Raw genomic sequence first — 24253 nt, forward strand, 5'->3', positions numbered from 1 at the left:
TTTAAATTGTATTTTTCGGATCCTGAACGAGACCGCCGCCAGAGCGCGTCTCCCCGTTACCTGCAGAAGGAAGCCATGCACGCAGCGCAGCCCCGCTCTGTTTAACTCCAGGCGACTTTCTGCCGCTTTCCTCCGTGGTGCAGGGCTGATCGTTTCACCACGGAGGAAAGCACTTCACAAATTGCAGTACCCATAAGGAGCTGTACAAATGCCGCAGTTTTTGCGTGGCTGTGTCTTTAGTTGAAAGCCCAGTGGCGATCTGCTCATCTCTCATTGAAATAATATGCTACAAAGGGGCGGACTGGCCATCTGTGTGTTGAACTTTCCTGTCGGCTCCCAGACCGTAGTCGAGGAGGGCAGAAGCAACAAGCTTCAGGTTCAATAACCCACTTTAGCTTAAATGACTGGAGAGAGGCGAGCTCTTCTTGGGAGGCCGTTGCATTTATTTAGCTGTTCTTCTGTTTCACAAAATACATCACAGACCTCTGTTTTTCTGCTGCCTCGTTTCACTTCCAGAAACATACACACGCTCGCTCACTCTCGCTCTACCATCCACACACACACATGCACCCGCCACACCCCTCTCTCTCTCTCTTAAAGGGACAGCGATCTCATCTCACTCTGCATGACCCTAATATCATAACATGTGTGTTCTGGAGAATCACAGAATGGACGATCGACCTTATTATTATGCCGTTTAAACCAATTATTTAAATGTGTTTGTTAAATTCGGCATCATGTAAGTTGCGCTGACAGGTCCGCACACTGCTTCCCCGCAGCGAGGCCCCCCCACCCTCCGACTAACATGCTGAATACTGTGGGCAATCCCCACAGGAGCAATTTGGGGTGAAGTGTCTCAGGGACACAACGACATGCTGACTGCAGTGGGGTTTTAACCTGTGACCATCTGATCCCCATTCCAAGGCTCTATCCACTGCGCCACACACCATCACTCACCAACTGTCTCTCAGAAATTAAATCCTGGATGCAAACAAACTAACTTCAACTGAACAGCGACAAATCAGATATTATCATAATCGGACCCACATCCCGCACCAACACCACCCAGAACTTCAACCTCACCCTTGACAACACCACTCTAACCCCCTCTCCTCACATTCGCAACCATGGAATAATTTTTGACAGCCAGCTCAAATTCAATAAACACATAAACCATATCACCAGGACCGCCTTCTTCCATCTAAAAAACATTGCCCGCCTCCGCCCCTCACTCTCCGTCCCGGCTGCTGAAACCCTCATCCACGCATTCATCACTTCAAGACTGGACTACAGTAACAGCATCCTGTATGGCTCATCATCCAACATTCTAAATAAACTGCAATACATCCAGAACTGCGCTGCCTGCCTCCTCACCCACACCCGCTCCAGAGACCACATCACCCCCGCCCTTCAAAACCTGTACTGGCTCCCTGTCCGTCAACGAATACACTTCAAAATCCTTCTGCTAACACACAAAGTTCTCAATAACCAGGCCCCCCCCTACCTCACCGACCTGATCCACAACCACACCCCTTCCCGCAGCCTTCGTTTATCAGAAGCCAACCTCCTTTCTATCCCCACACGAACCAAGCTCCGAACCTGGGGGGACAGAGCCTTCTCCATCGCTGCCCCCACCCTCTGGAACTCCCTTCCACAACACATCAGAGACTGCACCGACCCCCCCACTTTCAAAACACTGACCAAAACACACCTCTTCAGACTGGCTTTTAATTTGTGAATTATGTTGTGTTGCTGTTTTAATATATATTTGTTGTATTCTATTATAATATGTGTTGCTGTTTTAATCATTTTTTATTCTATTTTATCTCGTTTTATCACCACTTTAAAGCGTCTTTGAGCACCTGAAAAAGCGCTTTGAAATTAGATGTATTATTATTATTATTATTAATTAGATATACTAGCATCCTTTAAAGGAAACAAATGAAACGTTTGAAGAATAAACAAGGTGATGAGGGCGGAAAAAATAACCACAGGAACGAGAGGGAGTGTTAGAAAGAAAGAAAAGTGCAAGACGGAAAAGGAAGCATGGCCCTGGTAAAGTGTCGCCCATAATAATTTCCCTCCATCAACCCCGGTTCAACCACCCTATACTCCTCACCAATTTACAGGCGACAGCGCCTCAAAAGCTCCTGTGTGATTGGAGCTTAGAGTGGCCTATTCCTGGCTATCTGACTGCACTTTGACAGCAAGTGGGCAGGAGACGAGGCAGAGTAGGTGAGCAAAGAAAAGAAAGCCAAATCTAAAAGATGAAGAGATGGAGAGAGAATGCAAAAAAGAGAAAAGGGTGAAGTGACAAACAACGCAGAGAAGCCGGTGAAAGGAGAGTCAGAAAAGCAACAGATAGAATTGTGATAAAGGAAATGCTTTCTCCACCCCTCCCCCATTCCTTCTCTCCACCTTTACCTATCACACATTCATCCCATTAATGGACTCATTTAAATGACAAGTTCCATGCATATTGTAAGTGGCAATGAGTGCAACGTAATCCTTCTTTAATGAATGTCATGTCAGCAGTTCATTAAGCACTGAGGTTAGATAATCATGGACTACTTTGCCCCCCCGGCGATGATAATTGCAGGCTCTCTGATCTGCCGGTAATGAGCGACGCGTGGCAGATTCAGTTGATTTTTTTAAGGTGGGGGAGGGGAGGGGGGCCCAGAGCTTCATTTGATGGCTGAGACACGAGATGAGACGATAGAGTGAGTGAGGCGAATCTGCGGTACATTTAGTAATCATGAGCAAATGACTGCTTTTTAATTATTGTTCATTTGATACATTAGGTGCCATGAGCACTTGTAGGGTTCATTTCCCACACGATGGATATCCATATATTTCAGTATTTATAATATTTAAATAATGCAGTTTTGTGAATCTTGGTGCTTCCAATCAAGTCTTTTTTTCTGTAAAAGATACAGACATTTGTTTTCAATGTTTGCAATTGTCTATATACTGTAAAAGCATCTGTCACTGTCATTCAATTTGAGATTTGTTCATGTTTGCGGCCTTTTAAAGAGGCCCCATTGTACTCATTTTGAGTTTTATATTAGTATGTAAAGTCTCTAATGTGACATGTCTTCATGCTTTAATGTTCAAAAAGCTCTTTATATTTCTCATACTGCCTGTGCTGCAGCACCTCTTTTCACCCTCTGTCTGAAACCAGAGCCCAGTCTGCTCTGATTGGTCAGCTTGACGGCTCTGTTGTGATTGTTTAACCGCTTAGATAAGTGTTGTAAATGACCCTTCCCTTAGCATATCACATTCAATGTGTTGTAGCGCCAATAGAAGCGTTAGTGTTACATAGTGATGTCACTATGTTACAGAAGTAAACAAAGAGTCCAATGGAGGCGTTTCAGGCAGTGGGTGGGATAATAGCAAAAGGTAAAGGTAAACCCCAAAAAGTAAAATTGTGCTTCTGTAGTTTTACCAAGAAATTGAACAGTTCAAATATTCAAGCTATTTTTTACATTTGAAGAATAGGCTTCTGGCATTATATGTACATGTTTGTTGCACGTTAAGTTATGAAATGCTTTCATTTAGGGGATTTATTTTGTGTTAAAATGGTGTTGTCTATATACAGGGTTCTTACACCTTTTCCAAATTCAAGCACTTTTCAAGCATTTTCAAGGTGCATTTTCAAGCTTTTCAAGCATCTTACAGCTGTTGTAAATTACATATTTATATACACATACTTATACTCAAATGATTATTTCCCTACCTCACATTAAATCAGATGTTCTTTATGCTATAAACAACCAAATGTGTGTTTCATAATAGCATTCTACATGAGGATGAACAATTAAAAATGTTAGAAAAGAAAACTAAGTTTAATATTTCAAAATGAGTGACCCATCTGTACGTAGACTGGGCATCCCATATAACCTGGCTGAGCCAATATAAAACAATCAGCCAAATAACTTTTCAATATATTATTGATTACTATTTTTGAGGTACTTTTAGGTTGGCAGTAAACACAAGTCAGAGGTAAATGGTGTACTTTGACTCCACTACATGTATTTAATACCTTTAGTTACTTTACAGATGTGGATGAATGATGTGAAATATAATCAAGTGTTAAATCAGACTTTAGTTCCACCTGGAGTAAATTCACAAGCTACTCTGTAGTATACAAAGTCATTCAAACTAGCTGCACCTTTACCAGCTTTGAGAACACTTTCATGATCAATCATTATAAAACATATCATATACAATTATTAGGGATGCTCCGATCGCCAATTTTGGGGCCGATCGCCGGAATCAGTATCGGCCGATACCGATATCGCTCTCTTTTCCTCTCTCCCCCTCTCTCTCTCTCCTGACAGCCCGTCAGTATCTCCTGCAGCTCACTGATCCAGTAATGAGCGACCCGACAGTGAAGAATAAATATATTTATAACTAGTTTAGCTTGTTCCAGAGGTAGACAAAATAGCTAAGTGTGTTAGGTCTAACTCTTAATGTGTGTTCTGCTCCGCTCACCGGTCCGTCACAGCGGGTGGAGCTGCAGGATTTCTGCTTCACACACACGTTGCATACCGCTATTTTATTGTCATTTTCGGACACTTAAAATACTGCCAGACTAGTGAAGCCATTTTGGCGAGCTTGTTTTGCCGCGCACAGAGAAAAGTGTCATGTATTTTACATGCAACGATAGCCTAATCTAAAATGCTCTACGGCGTACCTTTCGTGTGGTGTGTGGCGTCAGCGCAGACTCTCGCATCGTTATTGTTGCACACTTTGCAGGAGGCTACTCTTGGGCTTTGCTTGACCCTCGTCTTAGCCATGGCTTGTATTTGTCTTCTGCTAGCCAACGCTCGTTGAAACGGCAACCTCCTGGCATACTGTCATCTATCACTCTCATCAGAATGCCCAGGTCACACACGTAACAAAAACACTTGCCGGTCACGCGCATTGCGCGGGAAGGCCGGAGCGGAGCTGTTTTATGTAAAAGCGAAGCAATTAAGCGCGCTCCGACTTCTTTATTTTCTTTTAATCTAAAAAGCGAAGTAAAGCATTTACAATTTCAAGCACTTTATCCCAAATTCAAGCACCATTCCCAAAATTCAAGCACTTTTCAAACCTTGAAAACACCTTGTACAATTTCAAGCATTTTCAAGGATTTCCAGCACCTGTACGCACCCTGTATATATGTAGCTACAAATTGTATCTGTATAGCTAAAATAATGGACCATGCAACATGTTTTGTTATTTTCCTGGAAAGTGATGCATGCAGAAGGCATTGCATTTGAGCAGAAGTCTCGTGAGTTATCAGGGGCCACCTTATGGCGTGAAATCAAACAAGGAAACAGCATTTGTTTCACTTGTGGAGGGATTGACAGAACCGGCGTATCATGGCGAGGATGGCCTCAGCCAGTGGGCTGGCAGACTGATAGCTCAAACCTCCCCGAGCCATCCCCAGCCGGCTCAGACAGACAGGCCGTCACTTCAGGAGGACAGCGGCGCTCCGGAGGAGGCTGCAGGCCCAGCCCAAACACACTTTCATCTATATATCACAGGATTTACAGGCACACCCAGCAAGGGAGGGAGATGGAGGGATAGAGAGGGATGAGAGAGAGCAGATACACCCCCACACACCAACACACACACACACCAACACATCAGGAGTCTTGTACAACTTTAAATCCCTCTCTTTTCTAACAGTAAACATCCTTAGGCTATTGCTGTGTGTGTGTGTGTGTGTGTACAAATCTGAGTGTGTGCGCATGTGGGTGTGTGTGTGTGTGTGTGTGTGTGTGTGTGCAGCCCTTTCCGGGCTTTGTTATTTTTACATGAGGTATTTTAAAAGAAAAACAAGAACACGGCTCATTTATTTTTCCGGCCTTGTCAATCATTTTTGTTATTATACACAAATACGTTGTTGTGTCCCTGTCTTGAAATATGTGAGTGTTTTGTTTATGCTGTAACGCACTTCGTAACCTTGTCTTTGTGTTCATTAATTTAGGAACCACAAACCAAACAAAAGTCAATGTTTGAGGGTGGTATGAATATTGATATTTAAGCGCAACATAAATAGATTAAAACAAATCTGATATTGATACAAAGACCAATATTCAGTCCTGAAAATAAACATTTTTGATGAGGGTCCTTGGGATCTACAAAGCTAGAGTGGGACAAAAAACATGTTTCCCAAAAAAAAGTCAAACAAGTTATATCATCTATGCCTGTGAGCTGTGTGTGTGCACACAACTTGCTTGAAGTGTGTGTATATATGTTGGCATTGTCAATATGGCAATGTGTATTCTAATTTCTTTTAGCGTTAACACATTTAAGAGTGTGAAAAAGCTGCAAACCCACATACATGGCTGGCACCTTCCTAATTGTGTCAGTTTCTCAGTGTAAATAATTCATTTCTGGTTGGGTGAACCAGCCTCAGGGTGGCTGTTTTAAGAAGAAGTGGAATATGATGAATGTTCCGCTCAGTTAGGACTCTGCTGCACATTTGGAGGACATTTTCAGATGCTTTGAAGACAGCTGGAGAAGCAGGGATTTTCAGTAATTCTCTGCAGGATTTGTAGGTGAGCTCGGGGCAACAGAGTGCATGTGTGTGTGTGTGTGTGTGTGTGTGTGTGTGTGTGTGTGTGTGTGTGTGTGTGTGTGTGTGTGTGTGTGTGTGTGTGTGTGTGTGTGTGTGTGTGTGTGTGTGTGTGTGTGTGTGTGTGTGTGTCCGCCCATTATCAAGAACTATGATCAAGAATCTGGACATATAAAGAGCTGTGGAGTGCATGTCTCCATTACATTAAAGCGACTTACAGTAAGTGCATTCAACATTCAACCATGAGGATACAAACTCTGAAAGCTATAATACAGAAAGCCCATTAGCCTTCAGTTAGCCAGACCCTTCAAGTGATACATACAGAAGTTCTTTTTCAAAATGTTTTGGTACTACATATCTGTCTAACTTTTTACATACAGTGATCTGTTTCTAGTCTTCGATTGAAAATAAAGTTTGGAAAAATTCAATTTTATTTAAGGAAGTACTTTTTAGGTTTGAACTCAAGTAAAGTTGAGTTTGAGTCCAACTTTCACAGCTGATAATAGCTTTATTGCCTTATTGTACGCCAATTAAGGCTGAATCTACTAAAGACTATGAAACTGATTTTAAATCAAGTATATACATATAATAATATATTCTTTAATAGTTATTATTTATAGCCACCTGCCTAATGAAGTTGTGTGCCTGCAGGGTGTCGTGTTTTTCTACCAGGCAAGTTTGTCCTGCAGACCTTTTACAATGCAGTGTACATGTGTTGTTGACTGGCTAAATAAACAGGTGGAATATGGATTCCATTTGGCCAGAGGAAGTTCTTTTTTCAGCATATTGTCAAGAAGGTTTCTGATTATTCTGAGGGAAACAATGTATATCCTCAAATTCATGGGGTTCAATTCTAACAGGATGCAAGAAAACAAGACAGAATCATAACAAAAATCAAAAGCTTGTCATAAGGAACACATTATGGGTTGAAAAAGGAATTATTCCTGATGTGAAATCTCTACTTACAGGTAATAAGAGTAGGAATAAGCATGTCTTCTGAAGCATGGTGAGGTGAGGCCGATGATGACAACAGAGCAAAACCCAGAAGAAGGACAAACACATTGGATTAGTTCATGGTCTGAATGAAGAATTGTTTTTGACTCGTTGACATTACACGTTTTTTCCCAATGTTTCAGTTTGTCTTCTTATCCAACTGTTCAAACCTGTCTATCTAACGGCTGATTCTACAGATCGTTTTATGTGTCCTCATACGAAAATAGTTTGCTGTCTATCACCCTCCCTTCCCTGGACTTGTTGCATGAAGCTTTTACAGACGCTGAGTGGTTGCCTGTCCAACCAACAGTTTGACAGTATCTCTATTTAGTTGTCTGGTCATGCTGAGTTTTTCTTTGCTGCCAGAGGGTCAATATGTCCGTATGTATTAAGTCTACTTCCTCGTTTGAAGAGAAAGGCAATTTGGAGGTCATCTATGGAAGATTTTACAGTTGTTCCACTATACATCAGCTGATGTGGTCAGAACTCAATTCAATGAATTATGGGTTAATTAGGAGCCCTTTAGCTTGTGAAATGTTTACGTCCCTTACCCACAAAGTACACTATTTTCAAAGGAGATTGGCATTTTTGTTAACTTTTAAGAGATGAAAACATAGACTTGAATTTCATCATTAATCTTGTGCTTCATGTAAAGTTTTATCACACACTATGTTGAGTAATATAATTTAAATGTATTACTGATATTATATAAATTAAACATATAACATGACAGTATTAAATGTTGTTTTATATACCGTACATTAATAATTAGCGGATTTCAAAAAATGTCAACAAATAATAGTTACTTACCATAAACATGTAGTTGTCAAGGTTTATTTCAGGACATACTTCAGTCCAGAAAATCCCACAGTAATCAATTTGTTTTAGTTTTATTGATGTATTATTTACCTGCCCAATCTAAAGATCTAGTTATGGATGGTTGGACAATTATTCAAAAATGGGTTTTAATATTACTTATTTTATTAAAATACACAAAAATACACTTTAACAGACAGTATTGCTGTTAGTGCCTACAACTCTTTACTCAACATGGTGTGTGCTGATGTTAGCATGAAGCACTGGAATCATAAAGCATGGAGTTCTCCTCATCACACAGATCATCCTACATTTTTACATTAGCCTAACGTACATTTTATGATTTGCATTAAATGCTTCAGTTAAGACTGTAAGGAATAAAGAAAGTGCACATCTGATGCCTCCATCACCAACAGACTGGTGGACAGATAGGAGATAAGGAATGATAGCAGAGAGAAAAAGAGAGAAGATGGAAGTTTGGCAGAGGATCGAATGGAAGCAGAGATGATATTTCAGATGGAGAGTGTGTGTTGTTGAAAGTTTTACACTGGACTCGATTTAAAGGGCACATTCACACAAAATGCCGCAGATATAGACTATAATAATGCAATGTTTTATTAGATATCTGTAGAATGTGAATCTAAGAATATTCTCTTGAATGTAATGCTTTGCAAAGTAGGTAAAGAAAATAGACAAAATAAAAGACAAATGAAAATAAGAAAATAAAACATAAAAACTAGAGATCAACAAAAGTTTAGTTGAAGTTTCCCCAAAAGGACCTTCCTAACTTTACTTGATAGCTCATCCACTGATCAATACGTCTGCATTTCACTTGACCAATATGTCATATCCATATGTGTGTTTGTGAGTGTGTATACAGATGCAGATACTGTATACACATATCTGTGACACTTGACTCTGTGGTAACTCTGTAATGGCTTGTTGGCATCTTTGCCCCTTCTGGTTGGAGGCCAGAGATTGGGATCTGATACTATCTGAAGCACACAATACACACACACACACACTTATACTGCACCGGACTGAGTTTCAATACCAGAGGAAAGTCAAGCAGGGCTAAACAGGATCAATATTTATGTTCTTATTTAAAGAAGTGCAAACCTCCTACCAACTGCATCTATCTATAGATATATCTGTATCTATCTATCTATCTATCTATCTATCTATCTATAGATCTATCTGTATCTATCTATCTATCTATCTATCTATCTATCTATCTATCTATCTATCTATCTATCTATCTATCTATCTATCTATCTATAGATCTATCTGTATCTATCTATCTATCTATCTATCTATCTATCTATCTATCTATCTATCTATCTATCTATAGATCTATCTGTATCTATCTATCTATCTATCTATCTATCTATATATCTATAGATCTATCTGTATCTATCTCTCTATCTATCTATCTATCTATCTATCTATCTATCTATATATCTATCTATCTATCTATCTATCTATCTATCTATAGATCTATCTGTATCTATCTATCTATCTATCTATCTATCTATCTATCTATATATCTATAGATCTATCTGTATCTATCTATCTATCTATATATCTATAGATCTATCTGTATCTATCTATCTATCTATATATCTATAGATCTATCTATCTATCTATCTATATGTAGGTCTGTATGCCTGTCACACACACACACACACACATGCACACACACACTGACGCACACACACACACACACACACACACACACACACACACACACACACACACACACACACACACACACACACACACACACATACACACACACACACACACACACACACTCTGTCAAACCCATAACCATGTTTTAGGGCTCTGATGACATTGTCCTTATGATATTAATAAAGTGCAGAGCGCTGAGAGCCTGGCTGTATAAGCCACAACCGTTAAAGCAGGTCATAAATATTAAAATGGCGTAGAAAAAACACTCCACCAGGTTGTGCACGGCACCGTGTGAAAAACAGGATACGGTGTTAGAAGGTGGTGAGTCAAAATGTATTTATTGCATGATTGTTGGACAATGAGGGTCGTGAATATTTGGGCACTTATGTGAAGAACAGATGTCATAATGTAGCAGCGTTCTGCATATCAGATACTTCTGTAGCTATCTGTTACAGGAGGTGACACAAATACATTAGAGTGGAGTACAGGCGTGTGGCGCAGTGGACTAGTGTGTTGGTGTTCTGATCAGGGGAGCACAGGTTCAAACCCCACTGCAGTCAGCATGTCGTTGTGTCCCTGGGCAAGACACTTCACCCCAAATTGCTCCTGTGGGGATTGCCCACAGTATTGAGCATGTTAGTCGCTTTGGATAAAAGCGTCTAACAAGTGACATGTCATGTACTGAGTAAACGAAGAGTGGCCGTGGCTCTGACAGACAGGCTGAGGATCAGGTGACTGTGACATTTCTGCAGGATACAGTGATGCACATTATTGAAATATGTCAGCCTTACCAACAGTGACTCTGTTGTACTACCCATGATGCTTGGTGCGGATGATTTATGAGTGCCTTTACTTAACATTAAACACCACAGTGCTCCCAAGTGTTTGCAATCAATAAAGGAAATGAAAAAGACTTTGGCTCAAATGGTGTAACCTTTTAGCAAACATGTGTTGCTTTGGTTTTTTTTATATAGCAAGCACAACCCATAAAGACTCCAATGCAACACACAGAAGCCTAGCCCTAAAGTGAAGATTATATTGTCTAAAATATCACATGTGTAGTATGTGAACATTAACCCACACAAAACAAAGGAATTTGAACATTTCAATGTTTTTGATGGCTTCCCTTCACTGAGGACTCATTTTATAAAAGCTTTTCAAACAAATGTGTAAATGTATTTCAAATACTAAGCCCGAAAAGATTAAGAGGCAATACATATATACTGTATTTACTTTTGAATATGGTGAACTAAACCTAAAATAATATGGCAACGCTATCTTCATCCCTAGCAGCATCTTGGATTAATCAAATATACCATAATAGTTTCTTGAAAACAAGTCAGAACTTATCTTCAGTCTACTTCATTTTGACAGTCAACTGTTAACCTTTTTCAATTTAAATCGTGCCACTTTAAATGGTTATTTAAATAATAATATCTCGCCTATTCAAATATTTGTTTTAAAAAAGGCTAAACTGGCAAAAAAATGAAACATGTCCGACATAAAAAAACATGTTTAAATTACAATTCTGAAAAGTGAAGTACACCACTGTACTCAGATGAAAGGCCTCCCTACAGTCCATAATGTGCAGCACCTGCCTGCCAGTTAATGCAGCCCAACATGCTGAGTGTCAAACCAGAATGATGTAGCCATAGCAACTATTATACACATTCTTGGACAGGGTTGTTTGTCATTGGTTTATGCCACATGCAAACAGATCCATAAAGGGGAGAAATGAGTGGCATATTTGTATAACGGCTGCAGGTTGTTTTCCAGCTCTGTATGGATGGGGTGTACTTTACACGTAAACACACACCTATCTGCACACACACACTTTCCTACTCTGATATTATGGCTTTGACTTATCATGGCTCTATATGAATGGTTTCTCCTGCAGAGACAAATAACCATGTACTGGTATGACGGCTACAGTTTATCACAGGCTTATATGAATATTATCAGGGGAAAAAATAAATGTTCATATTTGTATTTAGTTTTCATACTTTAATGTTCAAAAAGCTCTTTATTTGTCTCATACTACCTGTGCTGCAGCACCTCTTTTCACCCTATGTCTGAAACCAGAGCCCAGTCTGCTCTGATTGGTCAGCTGGCTGACCGCTTAGAGATTCACATACAATGGGTTGGATCGCTTTCCAATAGATGCACACGTGTGACATAGTGATGTCATTATGTTACGGAAGTAAACACAGGGAAAAGGCGTGTGGGAGAGAAACTCCCTCTGGAGGGAGCTTTAGGATGTTAGCCTTTGCAGACCATTTACATGCACACAAACATAACACACTACAGGAAAGGGAAACCCCGAAAAGCAATAGGGCCTCTTTGAAAGCTGAGATAAATGAAAAACATCTCCCCTGCTGCGTGAACACTCACTTTCTCTCTCGTGCATACAGCTAGGCCTATCATCTGTCATACACACAATGACATACACCTGCAGGCTGGCCCACGTATGTACAGAAACATGAACATAAGGTCCTTAACTGACACATGTTACATGTGCATGCTGTCAATGTGGCTGATTAACACCTCAGCACAGCCAATTCAGCAGACATAACACAAGTGGGTAAATGCACACACACACACACACACACACACACACACACACACACACACACACACACACACACACACACACACACACACACACACACACACACACACACACACACACACACACACACACACACACACACACACACACACACACACACACACACACACAGGGGGTTGTTTGGAAAGTTACTTTATTGATCACTTTTAAATTGGAAAATAATTACCTTTTGAGAGCCAGGTTTTCATCTCTATTTACAATCTAGTTAATTAGCGCTATGTGACAATATGGATGTCAACATGCCATATGCATATGGACACTTATATAGATACAAGAACAAGTAATGACTATATAAACACATGTCAAAACAATGGGTATTGGGAAGATTTCTTATCTATTAAAGTCTCATTAAATCTCCGTACTCATGTACGTTTCTGTAGTGCAGATGATTTACTGCGCAGTGACAGATCTGATGTGCAGAGATTTTAACGAGCTGTATTCAGTTACAACAACCGATCTGACGTGTATACATCGGTAAACACCTGCATGTTTATTTCTTGATGTGATAAGATTTTTTTTCTTTTTATATATGTGTTTAAGAATATTGACATTTCGTACAAGCATCTCGTCATTAAATCGTATTTATAGGGATGAACAACAAACCTTGTTCCAACCAACCAACAAACTTTCATGCAATATATTTCTGGTGTCTGTCTAGAGATGTTAGTAATATGTAACTTTGAGTATGCTTACCTTTTTTCCCATTAACATATACATATACATTTTACATTTTCCTGTTTAACGAAGCAATTAATTTCATTATGATACAAATTAATCTAAAACTCGATGTAGGATAATATTGAAGTACTGTCAAAGCATAGATTGCATTTAAATCCATTTTTATGTGGTTGTATTCCTATAGCATTTTTACTGTATTCACACTACAAGCGACAAAGCAGCAAAACGGCCGGCCGCCGGGAAATTCGGGGACAACTGCCTTTTTAGACAGAACAAAAAACTAAAGCATATGATTGGTTGCTGCTACACCACATCATTGGATAGCTGACAAAACCCAAAACACTAACTAATAAGATAAGGATGCAACAACACAACGCTGGTTTACTGAACACAATGAGTACTTTGGGGCAAGAAGTGTCAAAGTTAATCATATCCAAACCATTTATTTAACAGCAAAATGTAAAATAAAACCTTCATAAAATAAAAACAATAAAGTTATTAACAGAGATTCTGAAGAGCTAGTTGTAAAGCATTTTAAAAAGCAGTACAAAGACAAATGATTCTGTACCTTCATTTTAAACTCCAAATAATGTGGCTTTAACTGAAGAGTGGGTATGATTAAGAACTGAATGACAGCTTGCTCTAATAATACATATTGTATACCTGATTAAACCATGCAGTCCTAGTTCTAAGCCATTCAATTGAAGACAAAAGTATTACCGGAAAGTGGTGGAACCATTGAAAAAAAGACCTAGGTTGTGAATAACACATTGTTCCATGGAGTGTTCTTTTCCATGTACCGGTTAACATGTGCTCATACAGTACGGGAAAGTTCGTACATAGCTGTGTGTGAGTCTGTGTGTGTGTGTGTGTGTGTGTGTGTGTGTGTGTGTGTGTGTGTGTGTGTGTGTGTGTGTGTGTGTGTTTGTGTGTGTGTGTTGTGTGTGTGTGTGTGTGTGTGTGTGTGTGCTTGTCTAATGTATGGCCATCAGCCATTTTAACAGTGCTGTAATTGGACCATCAAGCATTTATCTCAGCAAGCAGCAGAGTCCATTATTCAACCATGTGTCACATCTGCAGGACGGGGGTCAAGTCCAGTCCTGTGTGTGTGTGTGTGTTGTGTGTGTGTGTTTGTGTGTGTGTGTGTGTGTGTGTGTGTTTGTGTGTGAGTGTGTGTGTGTGTGTGAGTGTGTGTGTGTGTGTGTGTGTGTGTGTGTGTGTGTGTGTGTGTGTTTGTGTGTGTGTGTGTGTGTGTGTGTGTGTGTGTGTGTGTGTGTGTGTGTGTGTGTGTGTGTGTGAGTGTGTTTGCCAAATTATCTGTGAACAAGCACAAGTGTAGCACCTGTCAGCGTGGAAACACTCAGGACTCTGAAGTGTGTGTGCACGTGTGTATGCACAGGTTATTCCTAAATGTTTAGACTGAAATTTCAAGTCAAGCACAAACACACCCACACACTATCAAACACACACAGACACAGTTTAGACCATTGGCCTTTTAAGAGTCTACGATGTGGATCCAACCTGAGTCCATTCCCTGGGCTGACATCATTTACTAATCCCATCAATTCTCTTGTCATAGACTAAGCCTCTGAGGGTGCAGTATATTGACTGGAAAGAGGATGTGTCCTTTTTCATGTGCCAGTGCAGAGGTTCAACATTTATTTTTTTACTTTTTACATTGGGTCGAGTGGATTGTGGGTAATTTGAAGTCTTAGAGAAACTTTGGGTCATGACAATCCTATCATTTCCCAAATAATCCACCTTAACAGCCGTGCAATTGTACATTTTGTTCTACTCAAGGAGGAATTTTGGTCACTAAAGTCACTCAAAACTCAAATTAATTGACTCTTTGTACACAATAATATCCAATCTATTTTTCCATCCTTTATATCCCGCTACAGAGTTTGCTTTGAAGATTGTTTTTTCTTTTATACGTTAAGGAAAATAGTAAGGGTCAGAAACTGTTCTGTCTGTTAAAATACAATAAAATGATGGTTTAGTAAAGTAGGACAACTTTGGAGAACTTTGGGATCATGTTTAATAACTTCGATAACTTTGGTTAAATCTACACTTAAAGGTAGGGTAGGTAAGTTTGAGAAACCGGCTCGAGTGCGCTGGAATTTGAAAATACACAACCGGAGAAAATCTGCCACTTCCTTATAGAGCCCCTCCTCCAACACACGAACGTGCACATGACCAATGAGGGCACGAGATAAGTTTGTGCACAGATGGAAGGCTGACAGGCAGGTAGGACATCCAGTTATTTTAGCCGGGCCGGCTAAAATGATTGGTCGTACTTTTTACAGTACTACGGCTTCCACAGATGACATTTTTTAATGGATTTTTTGTCAAAGCACTTAAGATATTCATTGCTATCGGGATGTTAAGAGCATTCCATGGAATATAACAAAAAGTGTATCTCGAGCCGGTTTCTCAAACTTACCTACCCCACCTTTAAGATTAAAGAAGAGCTTAAACAATTATAACTTTGTTTCTTGAGGTTAAGGTCATGTTTCAGACATTAAACAAACCAGAATACCTTCAGAGTATGCAGCTTTAAATGTAGGCTGGGGTGTTATTAAAAATAAATGACTCCAAGGCGTTAGTTACCATGACGGTCACATAGTGCCTTGTCTTTGAGCCCAGAACAGTGTGGGAGGAGATATTTCATACGGTGAGATCTCACCACATACCTCCCCCCTCTGTTATAGTCGTTGAAGCCAAAGACATCTTTTCTGACCTACAAAGTTGCAAAAATTACTTTACCTTATTCTAATATTGAGGCTGGCAGGTTGGCTGGATTTTTCTGAGTAAATGTGCGTTTTATGATGAGATTAAATAATTTATGTGAACATGCTCTTACTATAAAAAAAGCAGCAGAATTCATATTTCCACATCCAAAGAGAGATTGACTGCAGATGCTGATATCTTTGCAATTAACACAATTACTGACAATGCATCAACAGCAAATGATGGGGAAAGTATCAGACAGATAACCAAACATCTCTCCCCAGACACAAGTCATGAGATTCAAATGTTGGTTCAATGATAACTGTAAACGTGCACTCTTTGCAAAAACATAAATCACTGAGTACATGTGACGTGCAACAATGATGTACAGATGACTTGACTTATATGATCAAATATGCTAGGGACAGTATACCAAAAGCATCTTATTTCTCACACAAAGCCTTTTTAACAGTCCCATTCTCACCTGAATATGTTCCTGATATATTACTAGATGAATTTTTAGCCATCAAATGCAAGACAGGTGCATACATGAGGACTTCTACTATGGCTCGTATTAGATTTTCAAAGGAATAGAAAAACCTACATTTCAACCACTTAGTGACACAGATATGGCTGTTAAATGTGAGGGCAGCATGAAGCCAATGCCGTTACTCAGGCTTTAACTGCCAAGACGAAATGACATGTGTGCCACAGAGATTAAAATATTAGGTGTTTCATGATTCACACTTTAAAGAAAAACGATGTGTAGCTTCCAAAAACGTATTTGAGTGTTGCTTTGGACAGCATACTGTGTGGCTTTTATCAACAATTCGATCAAAGCTAAAATTGAGGTTTTTTCTAACATTGGATATCTGCTTTTAAAGACGTATTTCCATGTTTTAATGGATACACATAATAAAAGATCATAATATATTTTTTAACATTTCTTTTGATTAGGCCTTTTGTGTTTTGTACCTTATTACTATAGCATAAGTATTTCCCTAGAATGTAACTGTTCAATCATACCAATACTGGATATCCCACATCCATTTTTCAAGTGTAGCCTTAGTCATAAGATGCATTTGGAAAACTACTGAGAACCAGGAAATGCCAGGTGAGATTCACAGTGAGGGGAGGAGTGGATGGGTTGATGTCTAGAAGTAAACATACAATACCCCACGCTCAGAGTTCTCCATGTGTGAATCTCTCTATCGGAGCAAGCGCAAGGCAGGTACAGGAAGGGGTGGAGCCAAAGACAGGAAACAGGAAGATAGAGAGAGACATTAAAGGGCATGAGACTCGAGTCAAAGAGGCTGTGATGAGAAACTCTAGACATCTGTACACTGAGCATACTGAATCCAAATGGAGAGGTGCAGGAATGAGTCCGAGAACCTTAGTTAGCATTTTGCTAACTCCCTCGTCTCGAAGTCAACGTTTTTGTGAAAGTGTTTTACGGTAGTAAATAGCCCACTGGTGGATTTACGAAGCTTCTTAGTGACTAAATGTGACTACTAAACATCATCAGGCTGAACATCAGCCGCCGTTAGCTTAATGATGCTAAGCTAAGCGTCCGTGATGTTTACATTAGCTTTTTACTTCTGGCAATTGCATTTATGCTTCAACTAATATAAAGTGGTAATCAGATTATCCTGCGTTAAATTGTGTTAACCACCAATTTTATTTTCTGCAACATTCGAGAATCCAATGGAACAAATCCATTTGCTTTTGGTCGAGGGAGCACTTGCAATGCTAACTTCGGGTCGGCCTACAAAAATAGGTCATTAATGCACCACTCTTTAACACTGCAGCTCTCTTTTCTGTTGTTGTCTGCAGATATGGTAGACTTACTACAACATGTTGTTCTCAGGATGAATTCCTGTTGGCACAAAATAACCTTCCTTGTATTATTTTCTGGAAAAGAACCAACGTCATGTCTGTCTGACACTGACAATAAACTGGAGGCTAAAACAGTTGTACTCTCATTCACAATCCCTTTTGTTAATCCTTCAACATGACATATACACATACACACACATTGGTGTGTAGCCTATGTCTGGAAAACAATGAAAAATAATGATCTGTGAAGGGCTTGAGATGGGTAGAACAGATTTCATTTGATGTTCATCTGTTTAGGCAGCCATGAAAAGATCAGACCTGCCCCATATGGGTTGCAAAGCAGACTTTCTCTTGCAGAATACATAACAAAAGTGTGCCAGTGTGTGGGACTTTTGTAGGTTTTCATTAAGAGTGCTGATAGAATTCTCAAAATGGCCCCAGGAACCCTTCGCAAAGAGTCAGGAGACACTGGAAACATGCATATAGAAGTGGACAGGAAGCCGTATTTAGCAGAGGAATTGAATTTTACCCAATCAGTCTTTAAATCTGAACACATCCTGTTGTCACTCGTGTTGAGGAAATGTTCACTCAAACAGACTTCAAAGAGAAACCAGTGAATCTTTTATTTCAAAGTTATTCCAATATTGAGTTTAAGGAGCTTTTCTCTCTGCCAATTCAGTTGGAAAACACAATATTAAGTTTGCAACACTTGTTTGACTGATACTCATTCTTCTTTCAGAACAAACGAAGAACAGTTTTTATGTACTTGTACATTATGGTTTGATTCAAAAAATGGGAAAAACAACAGAATGAAACATATCAAAAGTAACCATGGGATGTTTGCTTATCATTGTACCCATTGCTGTTAAGATGTTGAGAGCCAGAGAAGGATGTGATTGGTGTACTGGAATGATGAGCCTGGAATCAATGGATGTATGATTTGGCAGCAAGACAACGACAATTTGTGCAAAAAGTATTATTCTGTGAATGTGTTTACATTTGTTGAAACACAGTTTTGAAAAAACAGTTGAGCTTCTTTATATTTGATCAATTTAAGCACTAAGTAAAAGCACACTTTCCCTTACAGTACAAATGTGTTCAGCTTTTCCTTAGAACACCAACATCCTGTCCCTTGTGTTATTTTGTCAGGGAATAATGACAAAATGTTCAGATCTTAGCTTCTACACTCAGGCATTCATTTTACAGCCACCAGCGCTTGTGATAAACAAATCAAAAAAACAGCCATCTGTATTTGCCCACACATTTAGTGTATATGTATCCTTATTTATACTTTAGCATAACATATTTACTGTTTAAGACCATTTGTTCTCAGTGTTCTAATGGTAATCATCTCGCAAAACTACCCTGTATTACATGTTATAGCCCCTTTAAGCTAAGGTATCCTATTCTTTGTAGCAGTCAAGGACTTGTAGGAAAATAGTTATAGTCTTAGTAATGCTTTGAATAAAATGTGTGAAAAATATGTGTTTTATTGTAAAGATATTCAGAACTGTTGTGAATATTTCTGTACCATTAGGAACTTTCTTGAAGTAAAAATTGGTTTTAAGGACGCAGAAGAGACATCAATATTTGTGTGAGTGTTTGGCTGGGGGCAGTGTTTCCGTGTTTGCAATCACAGATCCATCTGGAGTTCTCCCCTTCTCAATCTGTGTGTGTGTCCACGTGTGTAACAATCCATGCCTCTAACCATGTCAATATTGGCTTCAAATGCCCAAGGAGGATTATCAGGCCATCAGCAAACACACACACGTGCGCACACATACACACACACAAACTCCCTCACACACACAGATGGTGATATTGCACTGACTTGCCATATGACAGTCGCACTTTATATCCAACCATAAAAGCAGGGGCAAAAAAAAGTCACTACTTGGCGGAAAAACATACAGAAACCAAACAAACACACTTAATACAATCTTGAAGCGATAGTCAAGATCACTAGTGTGTGTTTTAATATGTATTCATGTGTAGCTGTGTGTATATTTAAATTGCCTTTGTGTGTTTGCATGCTCATTAACCCAAAATGCAAATGTTGGTCCACAAACCAATCTTTGAAAATATCTTTGTGTCATTCTGTGGTTTTACTGTTTCAACAGCAGCAACAGACGCGTGATTGTGTGTGCATGTGTGTGTGCGTGTGTGTGTGTGTGTGTGTGCGTGTGTGTTTCCGCTAGGATTTTTTCTTGCCGGAATGTTCAAATGTTCAAATGTCCGGAAATAATTTATTTTACCGGACAAATTTGAAACTTACCGGTCATGTTTCAATAATAATAATAATAATAATAATAATAATTGTGTAGCAGAGTTTCCGTTAGCAGGTAATTACCGGACTATGACCGGATATGCTGATGTTTAAAACTCAGTTAATGGGAGTCATTTTTATATTGCTTCAGTTTATAATCGTAACAGATCAAAAAATTCAGATTCATTTTTCAATAAATGATTCCACAAACAACAAACAACATAATTATTACATTCAAACAAACTACTTGTAGTAGATGAAGTACATTATTCAAAAGTTTACATTAACTTTGAATAATAACGGATCCTCTCTTTTCCTCTCTCCCTCTCTCTCCTGACAGACCGTCAGTTTCTCATGCAGCGCGCTAAACAGTGGGCGGGGCTTCAGGTGATTATGCAGCAGCTGATCTGATCTCTCTCTCTCTCGTCCGGTTATACTTCACTCGCGTTTATGTCCATATCGATCAGATCCAGCTCTCCTGATCGGCCTTTATAGAGAGCACAGATCAAACTATTAAGAGTGAATATCGGCCGATAATGATCGGCGGCCAATCGATCGGAGCATCCCTAATTATTACCGGACATTTTGACCGGCAGGTTTTGAATTTACCGGTTTTGAATTAATTCTACCAGCTAAAAAACGGTAATTACCGGCTAACGGAAACCCTGGTGTGTGTGTGTGTGTGTGATTGGTGTGTATAGTACCCATCTTTGGTGTGTACTAATCCTTTGTCTAGCAGCATCAGTAGCCTGTGGCAGGCCTGTTGCTCTCAGATAACATCCAATGTCCCTCTGTAGTCCCTATTAGTGATGTGTCGGTCGCGAACGAGCCGATTCTTTTGAACGGCTCTTTGGTACGAACGAGGGGAACCGAGTCGTACTTGGTGAGAGCCGTTCTTCTTATCGTTCAATCAAAGTTGGTCCGCACTCACTGCCTGCCAAAATTCACTCGCCTTTTAAAAAGCTTGATTTTGTTCCCCAAACGTATTCTGTGAAGACCCGCCCCTACTCTGATTGGTAGGTTTCAGCACGAGGAGTTAGGTGGGGTGGGTCTTAACGGAATACGCGAGAGAGAGAAGTCATAACAAGTGGTACTGGACAGATAGACGACGTGTTTTTCGGATGGAAAATGAGCCAAACGCGAAAACGCAGCAGCATTTGGATGCACTTCAACCAAAACCCAGGCAGTGATAAAGCGCACCATTTGTAAAGGCAAAATATCCTTTAAAGCAGGGTCAACAAATAATCTCCATCGCCACTTAAAAACACACTACTAATATTAAGAGTTGCGTGAATTTCATTCAAGGCAAGGCAACTTTATTTATTTAACACATGCAGAGGGTAAATTCAAAGTACATTCACTGACATGAATGACATGGATATGGCGCCACCTTGTGTCATGTTTACAATGCAGATTATTGACATTAGGTCTGGCAATGCAGTCAATCATTATCCTGGTGATTATTTCGCAGATAAACCTAGTAACCCCGCCCCCTTTTTTAAAAAACGGCTCTTTTGAACGGCTCTTTTGAACGGCTCTTTGAAAGGAACGGAGCCATAAGATCCGGCTCCCTTCAAAGAGCCATAATTCCCATCACTAGTCCCTATGTGTCATCATGATTCATCATGTCACAAGGGGCAGTGTTGTTGTGCCATTACCTCACAACTGACCAATCACTTCCCGTTTATCTATCATGGGCTAATCCAGGTTAGAATTCATTTCAATGTCCGTAACTTTAACCATCCTATAGTTCTTCCTTTGGACTGAATTCAAATTATGTAATATACAAATAGATAACCTTCCTGAAGTGAAATAACAAGAACTATAGTTGCTATGGCTCCATAGAGTTAAAGGGGCCCTATTATGCAACTGTTCAGCTTGATATATGTTTTGTTTGCCTGCTGTTTCCATGCTTTCATGTTCAATAAGCTCTTATTTTTCTCATAATGCCTGTGCTTTACCACCTATTTTTACCCTCTGTCTGAAACCAGAGACCAGTCTGCTCTTGTACTTTAATCAAAATCGCAATATTGACAAGTTCTAAATCCTAATTAACCAAATTAAGAATTGCGGTGCTGCAGGGACATCACAATCTGCAAATTGTATTAAACAGACTTAATACAAAATCCTTGACCCATGATCTTTTTTATACATCTTTCAAGGAAAATGTGATTACATTTTTGAATAGGATCATTCCTTCTCATAGGAAGTATTATATTGTTATTTGCAATAGCTGTCAAATCATGCAGCCCTAGAGTTCACAGTGCTGATTGTCACAGACTGGTCAAACACAAGTTTGGAGCCTGCTTGGATTGATAAGACTTTGACAAACACTATTTGTCATAGGCTTTGATATTATGACAAGGCAGAAGAAAGCTCTGGTAATTTATTTGTGTTTCCTTGACTATCTGACAGGTTTAAAATCAGTGAGATAAAGTGTAACCTCATCTATGTGCTATTTCTTTGAGATGTTTATTTCTAAGCCATTACACCAAGTAGGTCGATCAAGGCAGAGTCTCTCTTTGACCTACCATGAAAGCAGAATTAAAGCTTCAAATATAATACAATCACAAAACATGTCTGCAGGGTCTGAATTTTAAAGTGTTTTGATGAAAGGAAATAGAGGTTCAAGAAGTTGAAATAACATATTTTTCCATCAATTTGGAGTTGCAGAGACGTCACCTTTTCTCCATTACTTAGCGGAGGTCTGCTGCTCAGGCATAACACACACACAGAAAAGAAGCAGCGAGTGTTTAGGGAGCTTCACTAACATTCATTATTCATCCATTCTCCTCTCAACCTTTTTATGAAAAGTGTATCTTCTGGTGCCGGCTGTATGAGCCCTCGGGGCCACATGGCTGTAGAAACATCGAATCCCCATTAAGACTTCAGCCATGTCCGGCGTTATTCACTTTTACATTGCATTATTAGCAACACCCTCCTGGCTTTTCTTGAGAAACAAAGTCCATTTGGAACACGTGTAACGGCGTTCTGAAAGATTAATTGGACAGTTGTGCGTGCTCACTTCACGACAAAGTGTTGTCGCAGCATAATTAATGGGCTCTGAAAGGCATGTAAGACACTTTCAATTTAAAAAACACTTTTCTTTGACCCGGACGACTGGCTTCAGTGTGTGGGATGAAATATAGATGACCTCGAAAGCGGTCTATGATATGGTAAACCTCCCACTGTCCGAATCTATTTGTCTGCATGACTTTTATCAGTTTTCTTTCTCTGAGCATCATTGTCTTCCTCACTTTTCTGGTCTCCATACTATCATCTTCAAGATTGGATATTTCCTTCTTGCAACTTACTTTTAATGTCATCATTATATATGTTCATCCTCAAGAGTATGATCTTCTCTATATCTGCTTGGCTTTCTTTCTATCTGTCTTTTATACTTTCATAGATGCTGAATGTTTCTATTTGAATTGGACACAAACTTTCAGCCTAAATGTTAGCCTGAGTTAGCTTGAGTTAGCTTGAGTTAGCTTGAGTTAGCTTGAGTTAGCTTGAGTTAATGATAACATCTGAGCAGCATCTCAACTGCTTCCTCTTCCTACTCTGGTGGTGGTTGCCCTCTAATTTGCATTTGTATGTATATTATGCCCTGTTATTCTGGTTAGCATGCAATTAGCATATCCATTTGACCCTGACGTTAACCAGCGCTGCTAAGTTTCATTTCTCATACTTTTCCAACATCATACATTTTCATACTTCCTGCCTTTCTTGCTTCTTCTCTCTTATATTATTACCAGCACCCTCTTCTGAAGTCTCTACCTATACCTAACTCCTTGCATTTTCCGGCTCTCTGCTCTATTAGTATCCTCCTGGTGTTTGGGATATAGCCGTAGCAGTTAGCGTCGGATTAGCATTGCTAACTGACCTTTTGCCCTTCCTGACTCTCCATCCTCCTTTTTGCTCACTTGAGATGGATGTAATGTTGTAGTCTGACTAGCAATAAGGTATGCAATAGTTTCCCTCACTGTGGTACTGTTCGTGCATGGAGTAAACATTATCTTGTTATCAAACATTATCCTGTGTT

The 24253-nt window shown here is 39.5% G+C and overlaps 1 protein-coding gene across 1 annotated transcript in view; it reads right to left on the bottom strand.

The window, feature by feature from the left end:
- Window positions 1-24253, bottom strand: part of ptprt (protein tyrosine phosphatase receptor type T) — a 350127-nt gene that overhangs the window by 88461 nt on the left and 237413 nt on the right. The window contains exon 18 of the mRNA XM_034149943.1: window positions 17282-17314. Within this exon, the coding sequence (XP_034005834.1) occupies window positions 17282-17314 (33 nt within the window). The remainder of the gene's footprint in view (window positions 1-17281; window positions 17315-24253) is intronic.

This window comes from Trematomus bernacchii, unplaced genomic scaffold (assembly GCF_902827165.1).
Source record: "Trematomus bernacchii unplaced genomic scaffold, fTreBer1.1, whole genome shotgun sequence".
NCBI lineage: Eukaryota > Metazoa > Chordata > Actinopteri > Perciformes > Nototheniidae > Trematomus > Trematomus bernacchii.